General features: G+C 37.0%; 1 protein-coding gene across 1 annotated transcript; it reads left to right on the top strand.

The window, feature by feature from the left end:
* Nucleotides 1-602: 602 nt before the first annotated feature.
* ANAPC4 (anaphase promoting complex subunit 4) lies at nt 603-17,973 on the top strand. The gene is made up of 28 exons (XM_036382642.2): nt 603-781; nt 1,380-1,485; nt 2,365-2,497; nt 3,116-3,190; nt 3,318-3,344; nt 3,444-3,488; nt 4,967-5,051; nt 5,416-5,526; nt 6,091-6,174; nt 6,431-6,517; nt 7,246-7,310; nt 7,404-7,446; nt 7,545-7,621; nt 8,067-8,167; nt 8,252-8,303; nt 8,591-8,646; nt 9,826-9,872; nt 10,794-10,850; nt 11,011-11,067; nt 11,636-11,729; nt 12,387-12,484; nt 13,015-13,076; nt 13,169-13,207; nt 13,300-13,401; nt 14,025-14,102; nt 14,820-14,990; nt 16,158-16,281; nt 16,633-17,973. Exons 1-28 carry the CDS (start codon nt 674-676, stop codon nt 16,846-16,848), a joined length of 2,400 nt encoding a protein of 799 aa, XP_036238535.1. The 5' UTR covers nt 603-673; the 3' UTR covers nt 16,849-17,973.
* The last annotated feature ends 564 nt before the right edge of the window (nt 17,974-18,537 follow it).

Here is an 18,537-nt window from a genome sequence, read left to right as displayed (position 1 = left end):
TCATACACGATGCATAAATTCCATTCAAACACAGGATTCTGTCAGGTCATCGTCAGCTTCTTCCTCATAATCCCAATGGCGTCGTCCTGCCTGAGCGAGATGGGAAGAGGTTCGTTTCTCCTGATAATGGGGCAGGGCAATAAATTCTCTTTCTCTGAAAGATTTGGGTGTCCTGTGGCTGCTATCTCAGTGCGAGTCCTTTCTTTAGAAAGAAAAGTATCCTACATAGCATAGTTTCTATTTTAACATTTTTTATAGACTTAAGAGAATTAATACAGCATTACTTCCTAACACACCACATATAATATTCAATTTAATATTTGCGAAAAGCCAATCATAAAATACGCATTTTTCACACAATCGTCTTACAGGAAGACTTGTGAATTTTTAAAAATTTCTCTCCAAGTGGAAAAGAGGCTTAAAAAAAAAGTATTTAGTACTTAGTAAGTGAGCGGAGCGGGAAGAGCCTGGCTCGGCGCTGCGGCGAGACCCGTCCCGCTGCCGGGATCTCCGCCCCGCTGCCGAGGCCCGCCCCGCTCTCAGAATTCCCCGCCCCGCTCTCAGAATTCCCCGCCCCGCTGCCGAGGCCCGCCCCGCTCCTGGCCGCTCCTTGCCGCGGCGGGAAGCGCCGTCCCCGGAAGCGGGAGCAGAGGCCCGGCGGAGCCCCGCAGCCATGCCGGCCTTCAGGCAGGTGGGCGAGAAGCAGCTGCCGCAGGAGGTCGTGTTCATGTCGTGGTCCCCCAAAAGGGACCTCATCGCCCTGGCCAACCGGGCGGGGGAGGTGAGTGCGGGTGCCGGGTGAGGGGCACGGGAGGAACGGGCGCTGCCTCTCCCTGCAGGCCCCGGTGCCTTTGCCGTTACTTGGGGCTTGTTTCTCTTAAGCCTGGTCAGGCATTTAAGGATAGCAAATTTTGTAAATCAAACGTCTTAATAATGCTCCTTCGTTTTTTGCATTCTGATTTCCGAACAAATTCACGTATGATGTGCTCCTCGCTTGTTTGTGGGATTTTAAAGTGCATGGAAGTTCCTATTTAAATTAAATTTAATTTAAATACTCTTTCCCCTGGAACTGAAGTATGTGATCGTGCATGAAGACAAGACTCGTGTTTTTGGGCTGTCTGCTAGAGAGCTGATGGGTAGACCCTGTTGGTTAGGAGCTTGTATCCTTATGCAAGGCTCAGCTTATTTCTCTGTACTGCTGTAAACTGTGTGCTGCCCTCTTAAAGAGCACAGGAGTGAATCATCTGCTAGAGGGGCAGGTGTTTAAAACACAGGAGTTAAAACCTGATAAAAAACTCCGTGCATCTTGAACTCATTTGCAAACTTTTATTAATGGGAGAATGTGGTTTAAGTTTGTCTTTAATGCATTTGCTTTGTAGGTTTTACTTCATCGGCTTGCAAACTTTCAACGTGTGTGGAGTTTGCCTCCAAATGAAAATACAGGAAAAGAAGTGACTGCTCTTGCTTGGAGACCAGATGGCAAAAGTAATGTCAAGTATATGAGATGATATGGTGCAATAAAACCCCATGGGAAATCATGAATGATGATGCCTCTCATCGATGCAGGAAATTTTCAAGTAAACTGTGTTTGAAGAGAAGGGTGGCTTAATTTTATGTAGGTTCATTCACAGCAATAGAGAGATTAACACTGTTGAATGCAATTGCAAGAGAGACTTGTAAGCCAGATTTATGTGCCAAATGCTGTTTTTCAGGGTATAGTAAAATTTTAACCTCTTAACTATGCAGGATATTTTGTATGAACTACAAAGTTTATTGAGGGAGAAAGAAGCTGTCTGATCAGGATTGATTGAAAAGCTTAGCTTACCATAGGCAAAACTTTGTAGGCTAAAATGGCTCTAATTATATACTAGAGAAGAAAAAAAAAGCCTTTTCCTTATTAATAGAAATAATGCTGAAGTTAGTAGCTTAATAAACTTATGCCAGAAATCAGTTAATTTTTGCTTTACTGGAGGTGGGAGAATGGGAACAATCTTCTTCTATGACATGTGGATAAAAATTGATGGCATCCGAAGAGTTTAAGAAACTTCTTTTTAAGCTGATTACCTGTGATTATAAGGAAGTAAATACAGAAACCTCTGCCTGCTATTTGCTACTATGGATGAAGAAAGTTAAGAAAAAGTGGTGCAAAAGTTGCTTGGCAAGTCCTAATTTTTGTTTTTTGTCCACCAAGCCTTTCTGGTGGACAATGTTATCTATAATATTGGACTCAAGTTTGCAAAATTGGAAGCCTCTACTTTATCAGAACTATTGTTAGAAGCGTTAGAAGCATGTTCAGTTCTAGGTCAGTGTAAGATACACATTTTGCTTATTGGTTATTTGTACATTTTACTTGTCTTTCTCTAGTTTTGGCTTTTGGCCTTGCTGATACCAAGCGGATTATTCTGTGTGATGTAGAAAAGCCTGAAAGCTTGCACTCCTTCTCTGTGGAGTTATCTATTACATACATGCATTGGATGGAAGTAACTGAGGAAAGCAGGTGAGTCTGAAAAGAAATAAATCACAAGCCATGTAATGCCACCTTACTGATAATTTATATGTGGAATGTTACAAGCAGTCACATAAAGTAATACAGTATTCCACAGCTGTGGGGTTTTTTCACCACTTGGCTAAAATTTTCCTTTTTTTGGAATAGACACTTTTCATGTGCTTATTTTTACTGCTGATACCTTAGTGTTGTGGTTCTTTGGGTAATACATTAAATTTCAGCATAATCTTGTGCTTCTTCTTAAGAGCTGCTTAATCTAGTGTTAGCATGTGCAGCCTGTTATATTGCAGGTTTGGAGAGAGTTTAAACAGAAAGCCTCTGACAGTAACTGATTTACAGGCAATGAAGGATTTGGTGACAAGCCTCTGAGCCAGCAGATACAAACTTTATTCACTGTACAAACTTTATTGGAAATAAAAAAGATTTTCAGTTCTTTTATTAATTTGATAACTTGATAAATTATTAAAGGTCCCATAAAGGATTATCCTCTGACATTTGTAATTTTGATATACATAATGCATTGAATATATACTCTTAACTCTGGAGTTGAAAAGAAAGTCTGTTATTTTTACAGCTTGTGTAATAAAGACAATATTATGTCTTTTTCAGTGTTCTCACTTCCTTTTACAATGCTGAAGATGAATCAAACCTCCTTTTGCCGAAATTACCAGCGCTACCAAAAAAGTAAGTGTTAGTCTCATAAGCTGGAGGAAATACCATTTGTCATTTGTTGTCATTATTTCGGTTATTCATCTTTAATGCTCAACAGCTGTCTGATTATTGTTACTGAGAGTAATTATTTTGTTTTCAGTTACAGTACCACTGCAAAAATTTTCAGGTAAGAAATTGTCATATTGTAACTCACTCTTTTTTCATTTTATTTTGTTTTCTGGTATTGAGACAAACTACATAAACATCACATGTTTTGTATTTTCAGTGAAGAAAAGTCAGATGAGATTATGAAGCTTCTGGGTGATGTCAGGTAAATTCTGGCTGTGGCTTGTTGGTTGAGGGTTTTTGTTTAGTTGCTTTTTTTAAGTGATAAAATAATGGATAATTGAGTTTACTGTTAAATTATTCATAATTGTTTTTTAAGTCTCAGAGAAATGATATGGAATATCTTTTCTTATGTACAAAGATAAAGTTCAAAGACTATTATTAAAGTTTCATCAGTCAACTTTTCTCCTTAGTTTAGAGGGATTATAAGGCAGTTTATCTGTAACTGCTGTTGTTGTCATATCTTCTTAGCAGATTTCTTGGGGTGCATTTGAAGGCTGATTTATGTGTTACTTAAGCTGGTCTTGTAGACATTTTTGAATGCTTGTTCTATACAGAGAATTCCTGGAGGTTTGTATGAGTGTGACAAATCTAAACTTAAAAGTAGCTCTGAAACTAGTTGTGTCAGTGTTGCTTTAAAATAAACATCTGTTATTAGGGAACACATGAAGGGCAGCTGGTGGAAGTGTAATTTAGCAGACTGAGACTGGCTTTGTGCAGTGCCTTGTGCTGCTTTTTTGAGGGGGGCACTTAATGTGTCTTGTTTTTTCTATTTCACTGTTCCTTACAGTCTCACCACAGAACCACCCTCCCTAATTCAAATCTGCATCTCTGTCTATCACCAGATACTCCTCTTTAAAACTTGATAACTCTTCTTACAGTAGGATTTCCTTGCTTGGGAGAGAGTGAGCTGTCTGTGGTGTAGGAGCTTTGTGAATTCTTTCTGCTGTCTTCATCTGCTCAATTAATCAAACCAAAAGTTTTTAGGATACTGTTTTCCTAAGTTCTGTGTTGACTTTAAAAGAAATATTCTGTTTCAATGTATATTTGTTTAGATAGGTAACAGGCAGAAGTTGCAGTTAATTTTCTTGTATTTGTGGGCTTTTTCCCAAGCCAGTGTAGCACATTAGTGTTAATAAGTGAGCAAAACATAGATGTGTCTGTGCCAGACTCTATTCTTTGAACTGAGTTTCTATTTCTGATGCTATTGTTACTTCTGTGGCTGTTATTACTGCTGCACATCCATTTCAAATGTTCATTGCCTCTGAAGTGCTGAGGGATGCCACTGAGTGAGTGTGACAAACTCACTCTGCATGTAAACAGGGTAATTCAAGGTAGCTTTGTAATAATGCTTTGCAGCTGCATTGGTAAGGGGAAGGTTGCTAGAAACTTGTTACTTTTAGTGAAAAAGGACTCTGTGACTATACTGTGCTATTTTTTCCCTATTCTCTCAGTTAATGTAGTAATTAATACTCTTAATATAAATGTTAGAGACAGGTTTTATCAGTAAAATCCAAGCTAATTTATTAGTTTATTTTTAAGTTTCTTGACTCATGGAAGGTAACACAATCTTTCCTTTTGTACAGTGATTCTTTAGATGAACATTATTAAAGGGAAGGAATTTAAGTACTAAGAATTACATCTGTGTGCATTCAAATTTTTTTCATTCTTCTATTTTTATAGACTTAATGCTCTTGTCCTTGGTGGCAGCTCAGGATTTATTGAGATATATGCTTATGGAATGTTCAAGATTGCTACAGTAAATGGGGTATGTTTGGTTCCTTTCCATATTTTTTCTTCATAATATGCCAAAATACAGCTGAATTGAGTGAAGATATACATATGCTTACACATAAGTGAAACTGGGCTGCTGAATTTGAAGAAACTAATTGGTTGGGTTGTTGGTTATTGATGGAAAGACCTTGTAACTGGGAAATTTAACTCTTGTTCCAAAATTCACTGTTAATACACAATAAAAAGAGTGGGTTTGCTCCTGAGCAGTAGCTGAAAATTTCCCTTTGTTTTTAGCTGCCATTGAACACAGTCATCTTTGTATGTCAGTGTGTTAGAGCAGTAAATATGTCTTAGAGAAGATGAAATGTTTTACTAACTTGTAAACTGGAATCCTTCAGGTGGCAGGTTCTTGTCGTGGACTGTGTTTGTCTAGTGATTTGAAATCACTCTCAGTTATTACAGAGATACAAAGCTCTCCAGACAGCAATGCAGAGATAATGTATTTTCAGGTAAGTAAACAAATTTAAAAACATTTTTAAAAGTAAAACTGCTTTTTAAATTGCATTCTGGTAGCTTTTTTGCTTTCCCATTAGAACAAAAACTACCAGTTCCAGCCATTCTGAAATTAACTCCAGTTTAGCTTTTGAATTTATGATGTTAACATGCAGTTTCTGATGAGACTGACAGTGGTGATCTGAGCCATTCTTGCAAAATACTTATTCTAGAATAACATGAATTTTTTCAACTATAGTGACAATTTTTCAGATTTTTCCATTCTGCACACAAGGGCATAACAGCAATGATTGTGATTATCCTCTTTCCAGAACAGTCATCCTTAAAATTATTACTGTTAGAGCTCCAAAATGTGGAACCTTATCAGGGGTTTTTATAGATGTATTAAAAATAGTTACTGCTTCTTTGAATTAAATGTATTTTCCTTTTAAAATCAACCTTAAGGAGTTGAGAATGAAGAGATTTTCTGTGCGTCCTTCCAATCTGTCTTAATTTCTGTAATCTGTATATTGTTAAAAGACAAATCATCTGTTAACTCTTGCTTTTTCCATTTGTTACAGTTGGACACTAGTCTATTATCAAGTTACTTACCTGAGGTAACTCGAATGGCCCGGAAGTTTACTCACATTTCAACTCTGTTACAGGTACAGTTGTGTTAGACCATCCTTTTAGTCTTGTGGTTCTGTAGGCTTTGGCATTCTAATGCAAGTGACATAAGTGTTTTCTTGTAAGAAGCTTGACTTGGTTTTAAGTAAATGTAGAGCTCCAACTTGGAATTTGATAATAAATTTTATATAAGCTCTACGGTGTATATTTCCTTTATATTGTAGCATCCATTTGTTGAATGTGTTGTTGAAAGGGAGAAAGGAAATAATACTGATGCCAGTTTCTGTATTACAGTATATAAAGCTGTCATTGACATGCATGTGTGAAGCATGGGAAGAAATACTGATGCAGATGGACTCACGACTAACCAAGTTTGTACAGGTACTGTAGGATTAACCAGCCTTTTGGAAAAACACTTTTTGCAGTAGTTCTGTTGTTCTTGTTAGTCTTTTGAATATCTTAATGTTTAAGCATGATGCCTCCAGATAAGAGTCTCTAAGTTCAGAGACAGCCTAGAAGCTATTGTGTGTCAAGTGCTCTGATACTGAAGGCACCTGTGTACAATCAAGCATAGTTGTATTGTGATACTTTTATTTATTCTGAATGTTTTAAAAACCATACTTTTCAGCTTGTCCAGCTGTTGATCAGTTGCTTTCTACTTAAGGCTGTGCTCTTTGTACTTAAGTCATTGATAAACGGATCACTGTAAATGTTCAGTAACAACATTTACAGCCTAGTTCAATAGAGCACGTGTAATTATCCGTGTTTAAGATGCTATTGGATTTGCTTAAATTTTGTGTTCATTGACCATGGTCAGAAGTTAGTGAATCTTGTAATTTGCTTATTTTTTAGAATAGATTCTTGGTGGCAAACTACTTAGAATTTTTATTGGGTAATGCAGTTGAAAATAACTTGAAATACTAGAGAAATTTCAGTGATCAGAAAATTTTCAGTGATCGGTAGTGATCAGTAGTGATTTCAGTAGTGATTTCAACATTCAAAGATCTGGGTGGCTTCTTTGAAATACTTTATATGGAGTGTTTGTGAGATAATTTGGTAGGCTGGATTTAATCTCTTCACCAATCTATTTCAATCATTTTGACTGACAGGAAAAGAATACAACCACTTCTGTTCAGGATGAGTTTATGCAGCTGTTGTTATGGGGCAAAGCAAGGTAGTTACTGTTGTTTTATCTGAGTATGCCTTTGCACTTGATGTTGAAACACAAAATGAAATGCCTATTTGGTTCTCTCCCTACCTCCTTCAGTCTGGAACTTCAGGCATTACTAATGAACCAACTGACAGTAAAGGTATGTTAACATTTTTTAAATGTACTAAATTAAACTATTTCAATGTCTTTTAATCATTTTTATGCTAACAGATCATTATTATATTTCTTTGTTAACAGGGTTTAAAAAAACTTGGTCAGTCCATAGAGTCTTCCTATTCTAGTATACAGAAGTTGGTTATAAGTCATTTGCAGAGGTAAGTCACAGAATTTCCAATGAATTTTAGATTAAATGGCATATTATATGCTTTGATGAAAGATAATATGCTGTCTTGGAGGTGCTTTCTTATGTAGGTGAGCTGGTATGGAAACTGTGATCATGGCAAAACATTTTACTTTTGTGTAGTAGAGAAGTAGTGAAGTATTTTGAACAATCTTCCTGGTGCATCACCTGTAAATTGCTGCCTTAATTAGGTGTGTTTAATAGGATCTGTGCAAAATATTCACACTAAATTTATGTGTCATTGAGACAATATCTGCCTTTCTCTGAAGTGATAAGGTAGTCTGCCTCTTGTTCATGGCAGACTACCTTAGAAAGCTTTTCACTTTGTGCATTAAATAATAAAAATGTAGCATGCAGCACAGCACTGAATTTCCAGAGTGTGAATAAAAAAATTATGCTTCTTTCCTCTGCTTTCCTAGTGGCTCTGAGGCACTTCTATACCACTTGAGTGAATTGAAAGGAATGGCTTTATGGAAACAAAAATATGAGTCTCTGGGATTAGATGCATCTGGAATTGACGGTACAGTAGTGTGTGTACTACCTACCTGCTCTCATTTCACTTTTGAAAGCTTAATAATAATGGTTAGCTTTTTTTTTTTTACAGAGGCTATTACTGCTGTTGGTTCTTTCATCCTGAAGGCAAATGAGCTGCTTCAGTAAGTATAAAGTCTGGAGAGTTTAAAAAGCATTCCTATTCAGTCTTGTATTGGAGGAGATTGATGAATAGAGGAAGTTGGGAGAGCAAGACTCCTCTGTTGGTGGTGAGCTTTCATCTTGTCTCCCTGCATGTCAGACATGAATAGTCTTACTTGAAACGTTGCATTGGGCATTTTGAAAAATACTGACAGAGCTTGCAGGCCTTTCTGTGGTAAAGATGGGACTTAAACATGAAGCAGCTTGTAACAGTCAGATTTTGTAATTTCTTGTCTTGTTTCTTGTTTAGAGTGATCGACAGTAGTATGAAAAACTTCAAGGCATTTTTCCGATGGCTCTATGTTGGTAAGATTGGTCACACAGTAATCATCCAGTATCTGCTTTATATTGTAAGCATTGAAATGCAGACAAGTAACTAGGCCAGTCTTAGTTATAACCATCTATTTTTTTCTATCATAGAAAATTTCTGGACATATAAAGGGATATAGCTGATGAGGCAAGAGTAATTATAATATTAAACACAGATTATAAATTTGGCAGTTCTCAATTAAATTTAGTATATGAGAGTGGGTATTGCATATACTTGACCTGTAATACTTCTCCAAACTGTTTTCTGTTTCATGAGCAATTTGCTGGTCTTGATTTGGAGAAAAATAAAGGACTTTTTTTAGTCTACACAAAACTTGAAATACAGCCTTATTTTCTTTTACTCTGTTACTTGCTGTTTTCTCCTGTCAAAGCCTAGTTACTTGTAAGGTTCTGCACAGATGTAAACAGTCTCTGAATGTCCACTTGCACTTAGTAGCCACCTTCAGTTGTGTCTGGATAGCTGCAGAGAAAGTTTTAGAAGGAAGTGAAACACACTGTATTTTAGCCTGCTTGTTTTTATAAAGTGTTTATGAATAAGTTTATAACTTCAATTTGATCTTTTTAGAACTACCTTACAAAACTAAGTGTTATTACCAGATATTGTAGAAGCACCAGATATGCAGTGTTAGCACCTACTAGCAGGAATATAATAGTTCTAATTTAAAAATTGCAGAAAGCAGAACTACCTAAGTTCTCTTTCATAATGTTATGTTCACCGTTTGTTTCATTTCAGACTAAACAGAGAACTTTATCCAAGATTTGCAGATTTAAAATTAATCCTGTGCAATTCTCTTAAACCACATTTTTCTGAGTATGACAGTTTTCGTGTATTTTACATATATCTATTTTAGTACTCTGAGTATGGACATGAACAAATTCTTATGATCTCTTTTCATAATAATTTTGTTTCAGTCTCATACAGAGTAGAATGCAGTTGGAGAAGATTAAAGATAAAAATTCTTGAAGATTTGTAATGTAAGCTAGTGAGACTAGAGAGACTTAATTTCAGTCTCGACTTTTAATTCTTCATCCCAGGCTCTTTTGCTTCTAATGAATGAATCTTTTTTAACAACAGTGTCTTATTACATACATGTGAAAAATTAAGGATATTAGAAAAACAGTATTAATGCAATAAAAATATAATTTTTCCCTCAGCCATGTTGAGGATGTCAGAAGATCATGTGCTTCCAGAGCTGAACAAGGTAATAGTAACATTTTCTAACAAGTGGTGATATCCTCGATATTCTGCTCATCTCAAAGCAGAATTAAAGGTTCCTTTTTGTTCCAGAACTTATAAGGGTAGTGTCTGTGTCACTTTTTGAGAAAGTTGATGCCTGCACATTGACACTAATATGCTGTTGTGCTTGAATTACTTTTTCTGTTTGCTTTGTTTACACTGCTGTATTTAGTATGCTGGGTATGCAAGGCCTCTGTATAGCAGCTCTTTATGCACCTTAAATGCTGAAGTTAACCAGAGTGAGATCTTAATATCTTTATCACTTTCCCCATAGAGGAGAGGGAATGTATAACAACACAATTATATAATAATACAATAACACCTGCATCGAATTTGCTGCCACCATCACACTGCCCTCACTTGAGGGCAGAGGTGCCTTCCAGAAATACATGGGCTGGAGGAATGGGCAGGCAGGGACTCCCTGCAGTTCATGAAGGACAAAATGCAAGGTTCTGTTGTGGGGTGGCTTAACCCCCTGTGAGTGCACTGCTGGAGCCCATGTGGCTGGGAAGGTGTCAGCTCTGCCAAAATGATGTGGGAATCACTGGGTGCACGCTGGGCTTGCGCCAGCAGTGTGCCCTGCCAAAGGTGGGCAGGGGTGACCAGGGCTGTAGTAATGAGAGCATGGCCAGGAGGTCAGGGGAAGCATTTATTGTCCTTATTTAGCACTTGGTTGCATCTCCAGTTTGGGACCATCCTGTACAAGACAAGAGTGGTCTGGGATGAGTTCAGCAGAGCACTCCCAAGCGGGTTGGAGGCTGGAACATTTGCCCTGTGAGCACAGGCTGAGGGAGCTGTGCTTGTGCAGCCTATAGATTGTGTGTTCTGTGCTCACTGAAATGTGTTTCTTACCCTTTGCTTTTCTCACTGTTTTTTTTCCTTTTAGATGACTCAAAAAGATATCACATTTGTGGCTGATTTTCTTACTGAGCACTTTAATGAGGTCAGTGAAACTAATTTTCCAAGTACGTGATTTGACTGTATTTTTGCTGACAATAGCTGAGTCTGAAAAATCTTAGAATAAAATAATTTGATCATCTTTTTGTTCACTGTTTCTCATTACTTTTGTATTTAAATAATGTGGTTTTTTACATTATTTTTAGGCACCAGAACTTTACAATCGTAAAGGAAAATACTTCAATGTGGAGAGAGTTGGCCAGGTAAAGAACTAAGTAATAAATGCAAAAAGAATACATGAGAAAATCCTTAGATATAGAAGCTTTTAAAGTTGTGTCCACTTTGTTTCCCTTTTTGCTCTGCGTTGCCTTTTTTTCTCTGTGTTGCACATACCAGTAATGGTAAAAAAGAGTAAATTGTTTCACCTTATTAATAGGAAAATGAGGGTTTAAAACCTTGTAGTTTCACTTTACACATTCTGTATTTTTAGGAAAAGACAAAAATATTTTGCAGCAGTAGTAAAACTCTAAAAGCCAGCTACAGTAAAACTGATATGTTGGTTATCTGTGTGGCATTAATCACTGTATTTCAAAACATTTGTGTTCAGACTTGATCTAAAAATCAGTTTCTTAGGGAAATATCACCACGTGATCCTGAACAATAATTGATTTTTCTTATTGTTTCTAGATAGGGTGGAATATTTAGTTATAAGACTATGGCATGTTTATTTACCAAGAAACATTTACTATACTCGCTAGGGGCAATAGTGAAGGTGAATTCTACTGTTCCCTATTCTTAAATTACAGTCTTAAAAATGTGTTTGTTTTCTAGTACTTGAAAGATGAAGATGATGACCTTGTATCACCACCTAATACAGAGGGAAACCAGTGGTTTAACTTTCTTAAAGATAGTACTCATCTTAAAGGTAATGTGTTTTCGTGAAAAAGAAGTGAATGCAAGATACATGTAGAATGAACCAATGTAGAAGAGTTATCTTTTTTCATTCTTGTGAGTTACTTCTGTAATGTTACTCATGGGTCTTCATCTGAGTGGAATAAAATAAATGAGCCTTGCACAGGGTTCATGTAGCTGCTTACCCAGTCAATTACCATTTTCTGGATATTGGGAGTTCCTCATCTTTTCTGTACCAGTCTCAGAAGTGTTGGCTTGGAAGGAATCCCAGAAGAGGTCTATTTTAGGATATCTTAATTCAAGAGAGTAATAGTTATGCTTAGGTACCTGAGGGAAGTGCCCTAACTTGTTCTCTTTCACTGGAGTCTGAGACTATTTTGTTAATTAGTGGTGAAAAGGAAGTAAGAGACTATAATGTGCAGATGGTCACAATTATTCTAGTTTAACTTTAGAAACCGAAGACTGTAATATCTTGACAGCATAAGCTGTGTATAATAGAGTTTGCTACAGTTGCCTTTTTCTGCCTATTTAATTTGATTAAAAGGGGGGAAATGGTAGCACTTTTGTCTGGAAAATAGTCTTTAGAAAATCTGGTTTTAGAGGTAATAATGGTGTAATATGTTTCTATAGAGATACAAGCATTTTTAAAATTAGCTTTGTCTGTTTACAGAAAGCCCACTTCTGTTTCCCTACTATCCTGAGAAATCATTGCATTTTGTCAAAAGGCAAATGGAAGGGGTCATTGATCAGTGTTTACAAAAGCCAGCAGTAAGTTCTGTTTTTACAAATGATAACTTTCTTTTAGGGATAGTGGTCAACTGAAGGAAGCAGTCACACTTAGCAAGGCCTGAACCTTTAATCTTTGCCTTTGAGTGCCTATAACTTGGGTAGAGTCCAGCTTCACTGCTGGGATATCTCAAGCCTTTGGCCAGGGATAGTACAGTGGGGGATTTTTTTATTTGACATATTCTCTTCATACGATACTGGGATCTGGTTTTAATGTTAATTTTATATATATATATGTGTGTGTGTGTGCGCTGTGTACCAGATAACTGTGTCAGCTGGCAATACATTAGTCTAATATGGAGAAACATGAAACAAATGTGTGAAGTGACACAGTGTATGTAGTATTTGCATTAGGGATGTTTATTCTAGGATTAATATTAGTGGAGTTTTCTTTCAGATGCACTCAGAGGTTGTTGGTAGGTTGGTTGGTTTTTTGTTTTTTTTTCTTAAAACCATGTATAATTATGAATAACTGCCTGTATTTTATGGACTATTTCTGTTCTATTTATTAGGATGTAATTGGAAAGTCAGTGCATCAAGCAGTCTGCATGTCTCTCTACAAAGTTTCTCAAAGGTATTTCTTTGCTAAAAGCAGCTAAAGAAATGTGCAACTAAAACTCATGCATGAGTAGCATTTCATAAACTGTTTTGGTCTTTCCTTTTCAGTGAAGATTCCACACCTCAGTTATTTAAGTTACCATTTCTGTAAGTATGCTGCTATTCCTTGTTCCTATTCCTTGTAGTTTACGGGTTATTAAAACTTGATCTAAATTTTCATTTCTTCCATCACATTGCAGGTGGAATGACAAAACATCTAACTTACATTATGTTCTCTTCACCATGTTAGAAAATTCTATTTCTAAAATACACATTTTGAGGAGACATACTGATACTTCCAGGTAAGACAAAAAGAGGGAAAAAGTGGTATGTGAGTTTTGCCACATTTGTACAGAAACATTTACAATTTAAATCTATTTGTAAAAATAAGGAATGAGCACCATGAATACAATGTCCCTTGAATTCTAGAGAAAATGAGGAGTACATTAAGAAGTGCAGCAGAAGTTTGTGTTGTATTACACTCAGTAAATCTCATCTCAAGACCCAAGATAGTTCTGGGATAAGGAAAAGTCAGACTCCATTAGATTGCTGCTAACAGAATTACTTATTTGTGCAAACTTCTGAAGAATTACAAAGAATCCTGCTTCCACTGTTGCTTTGTCTTACTCTAAATAGTATTTTTAATTAATGTCTTGCAGTCTGTAATTTAATGATGGCTTTCTCTTCTCTGTAGAGAAGAGGATGTAGTTTTCCATTTGACTCCATTAGTTATGTTTTTCTGAGGAGCAGAGGAATTTAAAAGGTTCCCATCCACCAATACCATAATTTTGGCCTGTAGCCATGTATTGTGCTGAGCTTAGATAGGCTTTTACACCATCTTGTCCCACAGTTGCCATTAGAGATTTTGGATTCTCAGTGAAGGGAAAGGTTTTTGTCACTGAGATAATTAACTCTGTTGTTCTAGGTCTGTCAGTAATGGGATTCTTGCAGTAGAGTTTGGAAACTTCTTGAACAACAGTATAAATGAGAGCTCAGACTCCAGGTCAGTATATTTGATTTTTCTTGCAGATTGCTGAATTAAAAATCATATTTCCTGTTGGTTTTCTTGCATTGTTACCTTTGAAGTTAACTCACCTGGGTGAATCGGGGTGTAAGAAATGGCACAGGTGCATGAAGCTGCAGAGTAGTGCAAATCTTACATCACACTTCATCTCAAGGTCAAGTAAATTTTAGTTTTCAGTTGAAAACTAAAGCTTTAACACAGGTGCAAGAAACAAATCTAACTGGAAACAAGTATTGTTTATCTCTGTGATGTTCTTTAAGTAAGGTAAAACTTGGTATGCCTGAATGTAGCTATCTTACAAGGCATGTGGTAAACTAGTCCTTTTTGTGTAGAAAAGCCAGATGTGATTTGCCCTCAGAACCTTCAGCTGTATTTCTAAATTTTCTTTGGTGTTTATGTTTGCTGTTTCTTATGTTTCATCTGAAACGTGAAGGTTGCTAGTAAGAGTTTTTTGTGAGTTGCTTTATTTTCCCCTTCAGAATCATTTTTCCTGCATGATGCAGGAGTCTGCCAGGTTATGGCTATCATTCAGTCATAGCTGCACAACTGACCTCTTTGATTATTTTATTATTATTTACAATGAAGCTCGTTGTTAAGTACTGAATACTTTTTAACGTGTGTGCTGGTCAACTTTAACATATTTTATTTCTACATTCTCTTATATTACTTGATGCTTTCTAAATTATTTTCGTATAGATGCTACAGTTGTTTGGATGCTCATTTCTATGATGATGAAACTGTAACTGTAGTTCTGAAAGAGAGTGTGCAACAAGAGGGGAAGGAGAGAGTCTTGGCTCAGCTGCCTTTATCTTCAGTATATACGGATGAGGACCAAGATAGGAAATTCATTTGGGATTCTGTGGAAAGGTACTGAAAAACCTTGAGCAAATCTGAAAATGTAGAACTGAAAAGCAAATTAAGCAAATATTGTGATCGTGTACAGTTACTCATACTTTGTGCGTGTGTAAATATTTTAAAGACAGAAACTCTTTTTGTGCCAGGAGAGTAGGATGGGGGAAATGGAAGCTTCCTAAATAGTTTGTTTTGTGGGTTTTGAGAGGTTGGTTTTGGTTTTTTTTTCATACTGATACTACTTCTGTACCTGCCTGTCATGAAATGGAAGGATCAGCTGAAGGCACCTTGCAGAATCAGAAATCTTCCTTAGAAGATGCTGACTTTGCTAGTCAGAATACTTCAATTGAGGATGTTTTCAGCATATGTGCTCATATACCTCTGCCTTGTAATAAGAATACACAGGTATTTCTTGATCTTTCCCTGTTAGCCACCCTTAAAAATATTGTCAGCTTGACCTTAAAACATCAGAACTGGTACAGCTGTCTGCATTGGCATAGGTAGAGGTGAAAGTGAGCACACACACAAGGGCCAGTGAAGTTCAATTAGTGAATCCCATCCTTTAGTTGCTGTGTGTTCCTTGCTTTTACTTTTCTCCCATTCTTCTCTGGTGGTTTGCTTAAGATGCATTTTTATTTCAAAATAAAGAGCCACACTGAACTGTAAATTAACTTTCTTACGCCACAAAGATCTTGTATATTGAAGAATGAACAGAAAATATTAGGAGCAAGTTCAAGCTAATCCTGGCTGCTGTAATAGGTAGGGAGTGTCTTCATACAATCCCTGTGAGGGGGGTAATGATGCATATTTGAAAGGTCATGGAGGCCAAACTTCTGTGTAAGGGAGGCACTGCATCCAGGACTGTGTTTGGAAACTCCTCTTTGTGCAGAGGAGAAGCTTGAAAAAAGCCACCCACATCCTGCTACAGCTGTTTCTTGTGGGAAGGTCAGACTTCACAACTCCCTTCTCACCTGCTGTAATGTTTTTAACTCGGTTGGAACGTGCTGTGTCTCTATAGTTGGATCTCCTGCTCTAGAGTATCATAGTGGCATTACGATGGTTTCAGAGACTTATCTGCTTCTTGCATATGATGAAATTTAGACATAAGGAACTGGAGGTTTTTTCTTAGAAGTGCAGTTGTTTCTTGTGAAGCAGCTTTGTGCTTTTTTCCTTGCTGTGCAGGCTGGATGAGCGAAGCAGTGAGATACCCACACGTACTGTCTTCTTGGAGAGTCAGTGGAGAGTGCTGGAGAACATGAAAGCTCAGTATGTTTCTGTAAATGGCATTAGAAAAGTTTCTTGTGTGGTAAGTGCAGTATCTCTGAAAAAGCCTCTCTATTAAAGGAAGTGTGCTGACTGAAGTGGTAACCTAAAAATTACCAATTTTCATTTTTTTGTTAACAAATAGATTATTTTTTTCATAATCTGCTATTAGTATGTCATACCATAATAGCACAGGATGGAAAACCTTTAACAGAAGGTAATAGATCTGCTTGCTTTACTTCTCAGTCTGTAGAGCAATAAAAAAGTTCCTAATTCCCTTGAAACCTCTATTTCAAAGATAAAGGTTATTTTCAAAGCTATTGGCTGACAATTAAAGTGCTGGTGGTGTTTTTATTTATTTGGTCATTAAAGGAACTTCTTACTGTCTCTGTAGCTAAGTTCAAACCTCCGCCACATCAGGGTGTTTGAGATGGACGTAGAGGATGATGGGGAAGTTGAGGAAGAAGAGGAAGAAGAAACAACTCAGATTGCAGCTGGGGAACCTGATGAGCCAAATCAACCTGCAGCTGGCCAGGACAGTGTGTGTGATGCATCTGCTGAAGAACTACCTGACGAAACTGAAGAACATGAGACAAGTCTGGATCCTTGAAATGGGCTTTGGTAATAGAAAAGGGACAGGACTGAACTGTAAATACTCTTTTTAATGGCACAAAGAAATTGTGTATTGAAGAATGAACAGAAAATATTAAAAGCAAGTTCAAACTCATCCTGGCTGCTACAGTAAGCAGGGACACTATCAGTACTGTCCCTGGGACTGGGAGTGATGTGGAGTGATACATTTGAAAGGTCATCTAACTAGTTAAAAAGTAATCTCACTTCAGGCTGCTGAGATGATGGATCCCATACCTCCTCAAGCAGCTGAATCAAACTGGAATTCTTTATTGCTTCTCAGCTAAGATTGTGTTCTAGAGTACCTTTATTGACTCTTTTCTGTCTGGCACACGGTTTGGTACCAGCTAAAGCTTTGAAAGCTTTTCTATTTGCCATTTTTAAAAGGTGAAGAGAAAAGGAAATACCAGCTGAAGTTTTTGTAGCTAGTCTGTTCAGTCCTGGGTACTGTTATAAAGATAAAATAAAGTTGTATATAAAACCAACAAAACTTTTTTGCTTCTCCGACTTTGTATTCTAGTAATGGGTTTGAAAGTTTCCTGTAGAACCAAAACGTAAGGTTGCAAATCAGTGTAGGGCTACTTACACAACAAAATTTACCAACTGTTAATGAAATGCATAGTTTTAAAAGCTCTTTGGATAACATCTGTCCTTGGTAACACAGCATTTCAATATATGCAGTTCTTTAGTCCTCAGTGCAATGTGTTTGTGCAGTGTGTGATTTGTCAAATGTTTGCATGTCTCATCCTGCCTAGTTTTTCTGAATTTGTTCCTGAAAGCCTGTTTTCTCAATCTGGAATTTTTTGTAATGAAAAATTTCAACAGAAAATTAATTTTTTTATTCTGATTTAGCACTGGGAGTTGTCCATAGCTCTCAGCATAATCATGTTACTTAGCAGTAGAAACTAGAAAGAGCATTTAGGAATCTAAAATGTTTTCTTCTTCCCTACTAGCTGCCATTCTGATCTGACATAAAACTCAGCTCTTTGAATTAACAATGCTGCTTAATGCATGATCTTCCTTTGAACAGTGAGTGTACCTTCTATTTGTGAGGAGGACCAAATTTCCATTCTGTGCTTTAAAAATAAATCTTTTGAAATTGCTATTTGGCATTGCAAAATTCGAATACTAAACTTATTTTAGCCTCGTATTTTGAAATATACTATTTTTAAGTAACTTTTTTAAAGTGGGCTTCTGAAGGTTTTGATCTCTTTGGGGGAGACCCTGGTAAAACAAGCTTTCAGTTTTGAAGGAGACTTAAGTTTTTCCTTTTCCTAACAACCTCCTTGAAAGCTGCTTGCTGTTCATCATTCTCATCCAACAGATGGTCAAGTTCCAGGGCACAGTGAAGCTGTAGGACAGGAGGGGCAGAAAAGCCCATCCAGAAGTGCTGTGATTTTCTGTGTAGAGCAGGTAACTCTTACTAAAAAATTGCTGTTGCAACAGAGCCCACTCAGCTTAAACCTGGCCTTGTGTTCTTCTAGGAAACTTTTGCTTCTGATCTAACTTAGAGTTGTCACATCAAGGGCTTAGAAGTAATTGTTCTGCTGTGTTTTGTGCTATATAGTTTTAGTCCATGTGTATATGGAAATCTGATCTATCCTGCCCCAGTAGTTCCTAAATTTGTGTTAGTAGCAGATGTGTCCCATGTCACAGGGGCATGTCTTTC

This window comes from Molothrus ater, chromosome 4, assembly GCF_012460135.2.
Source record: "Molothrus ater isolate BHLD 08-10-18 breed brown headed cowbird chromosome 4, BPBGC_Mater_1.1, whole genome shotgun sequence".
Lineage (NCBI taxonomy): Eukaryota > Metazoa > Chordata > Aves > Passeriformes > Icteridae > Molothrus > Molothrus ater.
The sequence above is the reverse complement of the archived record's forward strand: the minus strand, read 5'-3'. Positions and strand labels throughout refer to the sequence as shown.

Bases quoted from the DNA above. Each gene is read 5' to 3' on its own strand.
- ANAPC4 (XM_036382642.2), top strand. From the start codon at position 674: ATGCCGGCCTTCAGGCAGGTGGGCGAGAAGCAGCTGCCGCAGGAGGTC. The intron at 1,486-2,364 runs GTAATGTCAAGT...GTCTTTCTCTAG, and splicing joins TTGGAGACCAGATGGCAAAA to TTTTGGCTTTTGGCCTTGCT. The intron at 3,191-3,317 runs GTAAGTGTTAGT...TTTTGTTTTCAG, and splicing joins TTACCAGCGCTACCAAAAAA to TTACAGTACCACTGCAAAAA.